The sequence below is a fragment of the Heterodontus francisci genome, chromosome 14, assembly GCF_036365525.1.
Source record: "Heterodontus francisci isolate sHetFra1 chromosome 14, sHetFra1.hap1, whole genome shotgun sequence".
NCBI lineage: Eukaryota > Metazoa > Chordata > Chondrichthyes > Heterodontiformes > Heterodontidae > Heterodontus > Heterodontus francisci.
In genome coordinates this window covers 78,641,938-78,654,255 of record NC_090384.1, presented here as the reverse complement: position 1 = coordinate 78,654,255, position 12,318 = coordinate 78,641,938, and the positions used below count along the sequence as shown (strand labels likewise).

The 12,318-nt window shown below is 41.8% G+C and overlaps 1 protein-coding gene across 1 annotated transcript in view; it reads right to left on the bottom strand.

Annotated features, from left to right (window-relative positions):
* Window positions 1-5,744, bottom strand: part of api5 (apoptosis inhibitor 5) — a 54,284-nt gene extending 48,540 nt beyond the window's left edge. The window contains exon 1 of the mRNA XM_068046448.1: window positions 5,548-5,744. Coding sequence (XP_067902549.1) covers window positions 5,548-5,616 — 69 coding nt within the window. The 5' untranslated portion in view covers window positions 5,617-5,744. The remainder of the gene's footprint in view (window positions 1-5,547) is intronic.
* Between the last annotated feature and the right edge of the window lie 6,574 nt (window positions 5,745-12,318).

Below are 12,318 nucleotides of genomic sequence, written 5' to 3'. Positions count from 1 at the left end.
TTCATGCCTATATATTTTGCTGTACCAAATCACAAGTCAGACAGTTATAAGATCTTCCATACTAATTATTAGTATTTTAACTCATTGACATGTATGCATCGATAGGGTTTTCCCTTATAATATATATATTCAAATTTCATTAAATAAAAGTCAATGCAGAAGTCAGTTGGAGATTTGTAATGATGTCCCGGTCCAGGAGCTCCTTCTTTCACTTTCTTTTAAACTTAGTTGCTACCAATCTATCAAAAATGAACAGTTTCAATATTTTTCTTCCATCTGTTCATTTTAGACTTTAAATGACAAAGTCCCAAACATGTTGGCATGGAAAATAAAGCAGTTTGTTATTATATAAATCACATTTTGGTGCAAAATTAAGTTAAATAGAAATACTTTTAAATTTAATGGGAATTTTCTGCATTACCTAAATTTCATGTATTGGGGTTCAGAAGTCAATAATTACATTATTGCATGGTTGGGAAGCATAAACATTAGTACAATCTTGAAACTAGTTTATAGTATAGTATTGTGAAAGGCATGACCCAACATCCTTAAAATGACAAAAGACCCTCAAACTTTTGTTGCACCCCCAATGCATCTGGTGGGAATCGGTCTAGTTTGGATCGTAATTACTTCCTGTTTGAAAGCTCCCCATTGTTTGTCCACTATCCTACCTTTCATTTCTTTATTCTTTTTCATCTGGGCTGGCTCTTTTTCCACAGTCAAATACCTGTATCTTCTGTCTTTTTCTTTTGTGAATATGGGAGTAGTGAGGATGTAAGGGGAGGGAGTACTGGGGATGGAGGATGTTAGGAGATTGGAGAGTTGATACTTTGAGGATGGAAATAGTTGTGAGTTGGGAAACAGACATTGTGAATGAATGAACAGGAGATGGCATTCAATGATGAGAGCTTGAGGGGAGGCGAAGTCAAATTTTTCTCCCCTAAAAATAGTTTCCTTACACAATTACACAATGATAAAATATAAACTTTCAAATTCATCAATTAACAGGTATTGGCACTGAATGCATTTGTTTTATCAAAACTTGGAAGAATAACATGACTAATAGGTACAACGAGCCTCACTTAGGTTGACCTTGTTTGTAACCACTGTCTCTCCAGTTCGTTGCCTTTGAACTAAAAATTAAACCATAGGTATTGTCAAACTTTAGCTGAAAAAAAGTCATTCAACAATTTGTTTTTAAGTCACTTTCAAAAACACCCTTTAGAGCAAGAAGAGATAGATCCTTTCACGTGTGGGCCAGGTTGTTAATTTCACTGAGGCAATCCTACTGATGGATGCACTGTAGGAAAATTCTGCAATGCTCAGATTGAGACATCGGATTCAAACTAGCAGTAACAGCTCTGGGTCAAAATTTCAGTTTCAAGCCCAAAGGCCTACTCCTTCACACTAGATGAAGCTGCCGAAATTCATAGCTTTATAGTCAAGTTTAATCATATTGTTTTGAAATATGAAACTTTAAAAAAGAGTCAGCCAGAAACCTATTTTAGGTCATATCCACCAGCTCAACTCAAAACAATGCATGGTTCTCACTGCTCCCTCCCACACTGCACCTCCAAAAAATTGTTGAGGTTTTGAATGGCTCACCGGTGTTCTTTTATTGGTAGATTTTCCAGGTGATTTAGTATTATAAAGGTCATTTGAAGTCAGCTTTTATTGCTGTTGAAGAACCTAAGCTTTTGAGTACTTTTCAGTAATTATTTATCAGAAACTGGGAGAAATCAAGGGAAAAAATTTGAGCCATAAAAACCAAGGTAAATTCAGCAAAAAACAGTAAGCCCCAAGAGAACCACCACAAGACTAACTGACAATTATTACACAATTCATACACAGCACTTTTTATGGCATCATTGGCAGTTCCAGTATCAATACAACATACATTTCAAAGGTCATTAAATTTGATAAGCTACTTCTCACACCTGCAGTAGAATGAATGAAAAATACATAACAGACAGACACACACACCAGTGATCTCCCATGGCATTGCTCATAGTAAACCAGATGATATGCCTTTTGATAATAATAGGAATATTACAGCATAAAATGCAGAATCCATTAATCTAGTTCTAAGGTGGAGCTGTATTAATACTAAAATAAAAGCAAAATACTGCGAATGCTGGAAATCTGAAATAAAAACATCGGTTTCCGATGAAGAGTCACTGACCCGAAACGTTAACTCTGCTTCTCTTTCCACAGATGCTGCCAGACCTGCTGAGTGATTCCAGCATTTCTTGTTTTTATTTCTGCATTAATACTAGTCTGTTTCTTTAAGGCCAGAAAATGTAACAGCTGTAGTAAACAGACTGATCTCTCAGAACTGGTTGTTTAGGCAGAGAACTTTGCAGATTAGATAATGCTAGTCAGTTTTAGGGTGCAACTCAAAAGCAGCAAGCATTAAGACTGCTTTGTATCTGCAAATGTGATGCCTGAAATGGGCAGATGCACATTTCTTTAAATATATCAATGGGACCATGTTCTATAAGGAAAGAATTATGCCACATAATGTAAAATATGTTATTGTTAAGATGGAGGCGTGACATTTTAAGGCATCAGAAGCTCAGGGCAGGGACATTTGTAAAGTGCTGGTCGAGCTGAGCTCCAGATCAGAGCACCCAGCATAAAAGCATACATTCTCTTTTATTAAAAAGCTTTACCCCTGTAAGCAAATGCAATGTCTGCCATGCCAATATATCATCTTCAATTTGTTGTTCACAGTAAGTTATAGTGATGTTTTCTAAGGAAAGGAGCACTACAGCCTCTGAAGCACCTTACCTTATTCAATTGCTAAACTATATAATGTATGTCATCGAATCTACAAGGTGCACATTGTACTCTTGAAATTAATCGCTGAGTCAAAGATAGATTAGACTGATTTTGCGTTTCTTTAAAAAAAAATTAAGGCCACTAAATCTAATTGTTAAATAAAAATGCCAAACTGAATCAAAGTTCAGTCAAGGCATTGTGAATATTGGAAAGCACAGGTCAGAAGCACTCAGCATTAATTCACCAGCCTTTTCTAATTGTTTAAAGAAATATTGCTGTACAAAGTGTGATATCCAGTTATCACATATATAAAAATACATTTATAATGGCCCAGATTTCAGAGTTAGTAGTGAAGCGATAGGCGCTGACCTCAAAGAAAGCTGCTCACAAAGACCTAGCAACCTCAGGCATGATTTCTCCTTTCCCAGATTTAATTTGGAACTGGCTCTAAGGCAAGGGGATCTCCAGTCATCTAACTACAGTGATGTAATTAAACAGTGTAAGCAGAGGTAAAATTGAAGTATCCTCAGACAGAAAACCAGGAAGTAAAGTGCATTGACTATCCTTCACTTTTTAGTAAATTTTAGTGAGAGAGAAATAATTGGGGCATACACATGGGATTGAGGTAGAAGCTGAAAAATCAAACAAACTTGATTAAAAAAAATATGTATTTTATCATAATGGAGAAATTTAACATGCCACAAAGATAAGCTAAAATTATTTTTTTCAGGGCCAGAGAGGTTTTGTAGCAGTAATTATGAACTTAGCATGCCATTTAAACCCCAGTTACTCTTCATTCACAAGGTATAACTTTCTACAAGGGTTTTTACAGTGAGGCTAACAGTGTAAAAGGGCAAGTTCTCATCAGCTCAATGATTGCTCTATGATTTCCATCCATGGGGACTTCAACTATGCACCTTAAATATAGAATCAATCACAGCAACTTCTATATTTCTGCGTTTGCACACGCGTGGACTCCAAAAGTTAGTCAGTTTCAGTGAAGTAATATGGCGAATGCTGACAATTTTGCCATGACTACAACAAAATCCAAGCCAATATATTGAATTTTAAATTTAATGTGACTCTTGTCTACAAAATCTTACTTCACTGTGACATTGACAATTGTGTCAACTTTTTCCTATTACAAATTTGCACGTCCACGTTTAACAACACCTGTTAAAGGACTGTATTTAAATATTGGGATCTACATAATAGAAAGGCTATTGAGGTTTTAGAGAAGGTACAACACAGATTCACCAAGATGTTAAAAGCAAAATACTACAGATGCTGGAAATCTGAAATAAAAACAAGAAATGCTGGAAATACTCAGCCGGTCTGGCAGCATCTGTGGAGAGAGAAGCAGAGTTAATGTTTCAGGCCAGTGACCCTTCTTCAGTTCTGACCTGCTGAGTATTTCCAGCATTTCTTGTTTTTATTTCACCAAGATGTTGCCTGACATGGGTAAATAAAAATACCAAAAAATATTAGATCACCACAAATGACAAGGCGATATAATATACAAAATTATGAAAGTATGGGACAAGGTAGACAGAAGCAGAGTGTTTCTAGTAGTTGAGATGTCCAAGAACAAGTAACTCCTTCTTTGGCCTCCTCGTCTCGGGAGACAATGGGTAAGCGCCTGAAGGTGGTCAGTGGTTTGTGGAGCAGCGTCTGGAGTGGCTATAAAGACCAATTCTAGAGTGACAGACTCTTCCACAAATAACAATAGATAGAAAATAAATGCAAGATTGAGAATAAACATTTCTTAAGAGATGTAAGGTGTGAAATTCACTTCTAGTGTTAGCAGCTGAGGCAGAAACTATGGCAAAATCAAGGTTAGATTAGATGGATAGATGAAGCAAAACAGGTTGACAGGATATCAAAACAGGGTGGATGGCTGTGAGTAGAATTATTTGCTTACATGCAGGATAAAATATCCACATGGATTGGTTGGCCTGTATCCATATTATGGCTTCTATGTATTTACAATGGAAATCACTTATGTAAACTTAGTTGTCAGGATAGTTAAGTTCTCTCTCTATTTGGAGCAAATTAAGTCGGCACACCGTTCCAACGTTGCTGCTCATGGGCGATGATCAACTTCAGGTCGAAGGAGCTGCAACAAGGGCCTCTCTAATCCCAGCCAGTAAATTTATCAGTTCATTGCATGCAGCACAATTAAGTCACATATTTGCTGTAGTATCTTAACATAATTTAAAGACAACAATTTTTCATAATCATTTTGTTACAGCAAATGACGGTTGAGTTTGAGTATGCATATTTTTAAAAAACAAACTGAAGAAACCTGCTAGGTTTGGAAAATTGCTGAATTCGTTTCCTGAAGGGTTACACGAAGAAAGCTTTCCAATATGTCGTTTCATCCGATACATTTCAAACCTTATATGTCACATAAAATATTTTTTGAAATTACTATCACCAAACCACTGACGGAGCAACCTGACCCACCTCAGCCTCTGTGCAACGGAACCACCTCACTAGACCGGGGGGGGGGGGGGGGGACGCGTGGATGGAACTGGGGAGTTGGGCCTGGTCCTAACCTGAAGCCCGACCCGGCAGAATTTCGCACCGAGCCCGGCTAGAATCCAAGGCGACACTGCCAGTCCATTTGGCCAACAACCCCGTCACCTCCCCCACCCCAGTGTCCGAAGCCAAGTGCGCAGCTGAGCCGCACAGAGGGCCTGCTGCCCGACCCGGCCTAAGCAGGCGCATTTGCCGCTTCATTTCCACTTCCGCCCGCGTACTCACTTGGCCCACATTGTCCGTGGCATCCGCCAGTATCCCGTAGTTACGGTACAACTCCTCCACCGTGGTCATTTTCCGTCGAGAGCGAGTCGCCGTTAACGTAGCAACGAATATCCAGCCGCTATTCCTCGGGGTCACTACCGCCTCACTTCTCTGCTTCACCGCCTGTCAATCAACGCAAAGCCTCGCGACACCACCGCCCCCTCCCAAGCAGGAATCTCCCACTCCTCCACAACAGCGCCACCTGCTGGCCCGGAGGACTGAAGACAAACAACAAACTCAAGCTCATCAACCTGATACTCTAACTCTTGCCTTTCCCTGGCAAGAGCTGCTGAGTATTTCCACAATTTTCTGTTCTTTCTGCAGGTAACCTTGGCAACAACAACAGCTTTCATTTATGTAGAATAAAAGCAAAATACTGCAGATGCTGGAAATCTGAAATAAAAACAGAAAGTGCTGGAGAAAAGTTCTGATGAAAGGTCACAGACCTGAAACGTTAACTCTGTTTCACAGATGTTGCCAAACCTGCTGAGTATTTCCAGCACTTTCTGTTTTTGTTTACATTTGCTTTAATGTGCTAAAAACAGCCCAAGGCACTTAATAGGGGGCTTATCAAACAAAATTTTGCATTGAGCTATATAAGGATAGGCAATGAGGCAGGTTTTAAGGACCGTCATGAAGGAGGTAAAAGAGGCAGAGAAGTTTAGGGAGGCAGTTCCAGAGCTTAGAATCTGGACAGCTGAAGACATGGCTGAAAGTGATGTGGCAAATTATACCAGGGATTCACAAGAGATATGTAATGGCAATATAAGCAAAAAAGCTGCTAATCCTGAAAGACTGGAAAATGCAGAATCATGAAATTGACCAAGAGGTTTTTCCCTACCCAAATTCTTGTGCAAACTTTTGCCTTCGGGACCATGTAGTCTCAGTTTGGCTCAACTTTGGCAGTTTCATCTCTGAGCAACTGCAGTACTTCAGCATCTAATCCAGGTTGACATTGCAGTGCAGTATTGAGAGACTGCAGCAATGGCGTAGGCACTATCTTTTTTAATGAGCCATTAAATTGAGTTTACGCCTGTTCATGTGTAAAATATGCAATGCCACCATTCAAAGAAAAGCAGGGGAGTTTTCCCAATATCGAGCCCCACATTTTCCCGTTAACCAACACCACCAAAACAGATTGACTGGTCCTTCGTCTCATTTGCTGTTTTTTTGGGATCTTGCTGTGTCTAAATTGGCTGTGCATTTTCCTCCATAACAAAAGAGTGATTACACAATGAAGTGCTTTAGTTCATACTGAAGAATTGAAAGGTGCTATATAAATGCAAGCCTTTCTATTTTTATTTAATTTTCCTCTTCCATGATGACAGAAACATAGAAAATAGGAGCAAGAGTAGGCCATTCGGCCCTTCGAGCCTGCTCCGCCGTTCATTATGATCATGGCTGATCATCCAACTCAGTAACCTGTTCCCTCTTTCTCCCCATATCCTTTGATCCCTTTCGCCCCAAGTGCTATATCTAACTCCTTCTTGAAAACATACAATGTTTTGGCCTCAACTGCTTTCTGTGGTAGCGAATTCCACAGGCTCACCACTCTCTGGGTGAAGTAATTTCTCATCATCTCAGTCCTGAAAGGTTTGCCCCGTATCCTTAGACTATGACCCATGGTTCTGGACTCCCCCACCATCGGGAACATCCTTCCTGCATCTACCCTGTCAAGTCCTGTTAGAATTTTATAGGTTTCTATGAGATCCCCCCCTCACTCTTCTGAATTCCATCGAATATAATCCTAACCGACTCAATCTCTCCTCATATGTCAGTCCCGCAATCCCAGGAATCAGTCTGGTAAACCTTCGCTGCACTCCCTCTATAGCAAGAACATCCTTCCTCAGATAAGGAGAACAAAACTGCTCACAAATATTCCAGGTGTGTCCTCACCAAGGCCCTGTATAATTGCAGCAAGACATCCCTACTCCTGTACTCGAATCCTCTCACTATGAAGGCCAACATGCCATTTGACTTTTTTACCGTCTGTTGGACCTGCTTACCTTCAGCGACTGGTGTATGAGAACACCCAGGTCTCGTTGCATATTCCCCTCTCTCAGTTTATAGCCATTCAGATAATAATCTGCCTTCCTGTTTTTGCTACCAAAGTGGATAACCTCACATTTATCCACATTTTACTGCATCATTAGATTCTCTACTGGAAGAAAATAAAATAATTTACATTATTGTGTCTTATCACATAAGTGTAGTGGACTTAAATCTATTAATTGGGATTATCCACTGGAAGATACAGCGACTCCCTGGTGCAATTTCAACAGGTAAGGGAAGAAATTGGCTGGGGACCATTTCCACAAGTTTTCTAAGGGGTCTGATCACTTCTCAGATTTTCCACTAGAAGTGACAGGGAACATAGAACATGTTTGTCCAATATGGGTTGACCTATTCAATAGATATGCAAATGACAAGAATAGATCATATGACATATTTTCCATCATTTGCATGAAAGTAACACAGAACCCACAGATTTCTCCAAGAGGGCCTGCTTCTAGTCAGGAGCTCCTTAATGGCTAGAAATCTTTTGTTCAAAATTTCTTTCATGATATGTAGGAGCTCTGCAGACGTGAGTCAGTCTACTCCACCCACTGATGCTTGCACTTACTTGAATATTGCAGTGGGATCCTACAGCTGGCATAGGATACCAATTTAAATATGTTAATCAGACTCTTGCCTGATTTGGGTATGAGTGTTACCCACCCATTTCAAAGCCCACTTGAAAGTCGAGTTGGGTGGACTTTGGGCAACCAATGGGTATGACTTTTTTTTAGTTTTCAACTGCCTGCTGCCCTGATTTCTAGTGTGAATGGGATGGGTGAGAGTTGACAATCACTCTGAACTTCTCTTGAAAAGTCTGAAAATTTAGATTAAAATTTGTCTTTAGATATTCAATTTGTCTTCAATCCCAACTCGAAAACTTAAACAAGGAATCTGAACATTGGATGTGTAATCTGGATGTGTGAAAGTAAGTGCTAGTCAGAACATGTGCAAAGTCTTAATTGTGCTGGTTTATAGCTTGCAAGCATATTGATGTCCTGAGATACACACATTTAGTTGTAGGCAGTTTTTTTGTTCTCACTGGCCAATTCCACATAATAGAATTCCACTCTAATTCACATTGCAGGAAACAAACTGAAAGTAAAGTGCTCCCAAATTCATTTCAAGTTTGAAGAACTAATTTTTCCTGGCATCTCCAAAGCTCAGTGCTACTTTCTGGGCCCTGAAGACTGTTGCTGTTATTGCAACATGATGTGTATGTGATGTCTTCAGCAAACATGTGCACAGGAAAGCTCGTAAAATTTATGAGCAATTTAAAATATTTTTTATACCATCTCCACGAAGAGTAACCAATTCCAGAAAGGTTTTTCCTTCATTTTTAAGTTTTCCTGCTTTGCTGGCAAAGTTCTGGGCCTGAATTTTTGCCATGGAGGCGGGAGACAGCAGCCAGGTCTGTTTGTGGATCAGAAACCTGCTTCTGGTGTAAAAGTGATTCAAGTTCAGATTTTCACGGGGATAAGCTCTTAATTCATATAGAGATGGGTCTCCTGTACACTTAGAGCCAGTGGGGGCAGAAATGAAGGTGGGTCAGATGAGGTGTGGGACTCATTTAGACATCTCACGGCAGCCTTCATTGAGGCTGCTGGTTGTTCTGAGGGAGAGAGTTGTGGTTTGCGCCAAAGCTTTTCACTGCACCAGAGGGAAGTGAGATGTCACAGGGGAACCGGAGGCCTGGCACCCACATCAATGCTGGCCTAGGTTTAATAATGGAGGCCATGAGGGAGAGGAGGAAGTTCCTCTTCCAGGTGGGTGGCAGGAGGAGGCTACCTAGTCATGTAGCAGGGGCACCTCTGTTCAGCATCATCTCCCTCGGCCTCCAATTTCTGCTCTCTTACCTCCTGCTCTTGTTCCCCCTGCAATGAGCTGTCTCCTTCCAGGGACTCACTGTCCTCAAGGTTCTCACCTGTCTAGATGACCGTGTAAAGGAGAGCGCAGCAGACCACCACAATGACTGAGACCCTTGCAGGAGGGCATTGGTGGGCACCACCTGACCAGTCCAGGCACCAGAATAGCATCTTCAGAAGCCCAATGGCTTGCTCAATGGTTGCCCTGCTGAGCAGGTGGCATTGGGTGTATCACCTCTGTGCCTCTCTGTGGCTCCCGTAGAGGGGTCAGTAACCATCTCTTCAAGGGATATCCCTTGTCCCCTAGGATCCATTCACACACTTTGGAGTGATGATCTGAGGCAGCCTGGACTTGTGGAGGATGACGAAGTCATGGCAGATGCCAGGAAAGCGAGTGCACACATGGAGGAAGCTCTTGTTGTGGTTGCAGACCTGTTGGACCTTGAGGGACTGGAAACCCTTCCTGCTGATGGATCTCACTAGCCAGTCACTGGGTGCCTTGATGGCCATATGGGTCCTACACCTGGAGCAATCCAGCAATGGAGGTGGAACCCAATGCCCCTGTGAGGTCGTGTCTCATTAAATGAATGTGCTGTCCAGCTCTGGCAAAGAAGGCATCAGTGACCAGTGAGCCACAGTGGTGCGCAGCTGTTTTTGAATTGCCACTAAGGTCCACAGCAGATCCTTGGAAACAGCCAGAAGTGAAGAAGTTCAAGGCCACAGTGACTTTGATGGCCAATGGTAGGGCATGATAACCAGTGCTGCGAGGTCTTCAGCAATGAGGGCCCAGATGTCTGTGGCCATCTACCTGGAGAGTCGCAGTCTCTTGCAAGAATCTTGCAAATGATTCTTGATCATTTCCAGGAAGTTCTGTCTTTGGTGGTCTATCCTGTATCGTGGGTTTGGCCTCCGTTGCCATCCTGCCCTTCTTTCCTCACCCATGCCCTCCTGATACTCGTGGTTCTGCCCTTTCTGCCCCCTCATCGCCACTGGACTCAAAATCTGACAGTCATGGCCCCTTTACCAGCTGGAGCCTCCTTTTGGGCAGGTGGCTGCTCATTTGTTCTCGACAGCCTTGCCCCTGCTCTTCTACCCTGCAATGCCAGGGGGTGCCAACCCCATTCAAAGCCTGGGCACTGAGTGCCCACTCACCCTGCCACCTGTTCAGTGCCAAGGCCACCTGTTTGCCACATGCCCAGTCCCCCTTTGCCCCACTGACCCTGTTATGAGGCCTGGGTGATGTCCTGGCTCCCCACTATGTACCCGCCTCCACTCGGCTGTTCAGAAACGGATAGCTTCTGAAACCCATTCACCCCTTTAAATATTCTACCCTCCCACTTCCTGTCCCACTCTCTCCATCATTGATTGTTGCCGGCGCAGGGATCAGCACCTTAAAATTGACACGCCGCCCAGTGCGGGTACTTTAGGGGCCTCCCTGCCTCTGTTCCCGACTTTGGGGGGCCCTGAAAATTCAGCCCCCATAAGCCCTCCCTCTACACGTCTGAAGCAAAACTGCAGAAGACCACATTCTGTGTTCTGCATATTGGAGCTCAAGCTATTAATTGGCTTTCACTTTGGTTCCTGAAGTCTAATGTAATCTGACATTATTATTATTTATACACCGGTTTTAGCATTGCAGCAAAGTAGAAATTGCTTTGCTGTGGCCGTAAAGACGGTTGTGATTGCACCTTTAGTGTTATTAATATGAATTAGCTTAATCTGTAACCACGCAGGATAACTACAAGATGACAAATAATTGATAGGCACAAAGCAAGCTGGACTCAGTTTGTTTATTTTGGTACAGTCATTACTTGTCAGATGTGATGTAGCATCCCCTGATCTCCTTTGCTCCCTTGTCATATTTGTACCTACCAGAGAAATTCTATCCCAACTGAGGGTGTCATGATGATACAGTTGTTCATCACAACAGTTCAGAATTTCTATTGACCATTCAATAGAATTCTATTGACTTTTTGATGAATGTGTCTTTCCCATCATTTGTCTATGTCTAAGATGTACCTGGGTTGCCAGAGGCATCTAATGTGTGATAACACCATTAATCGGACAGCTGTTGCTCCTCAAATGCACTTTTCAAGTCAAGATTAAATCATTCCTGTACATGCCCAGCAGGTAGAGGATATGCTGGACATGGAATTAGTTAATCCGGCTTCCTCACCATGAACTCTGATAAATGATAAAGCACCAGGTCACAGAATATATCTGGACAAGGGCCAACCCCTTCCAATTCCTAAATGATGAGTTACCAGTTACTGCAGGGCAGTATCATGGGTGGTGGAAAGGAAACAGGAAGGAGAGTGAATTTAGCAGATTTTTTTTGTTCCTCTCCCCTAAATTGTCAATAATATGTAGCTGAGTGGGGAAATGTCTAAAAGAGCTGGGAAAATAAAAATAATGTATAGTATTATTGGCATCAAAAGAAAGCCCACAGTGCAAAACATAAATCTAGAACAGAATTGTCCACCTTTTTGTGTGGGGGACCACATTACAATTTTTGTCTTACATGGGGGGGGGGGCCGATGAGACAATTCCAGAAAGATAAAGGCATTAAAATTTATCCTACTATTAATCAAAACAACAACAAAAGTACATCTTTGTGAAGAAGCTTTAAATGAGAAGACTAATTTATTGACTTACTTTCTGGTCACTATGTTGGACACTGATTTAGTGAGATAACTAGCATTTTTTTGCTTGCACAAGTATTTGCCCGCACACTTGTTTATGGAGTATTCTGGATAGATGTCAGGAGTGATCTTGATCACTCTCTCTTGCTCTCTCTGCCCCATCTCTCTCT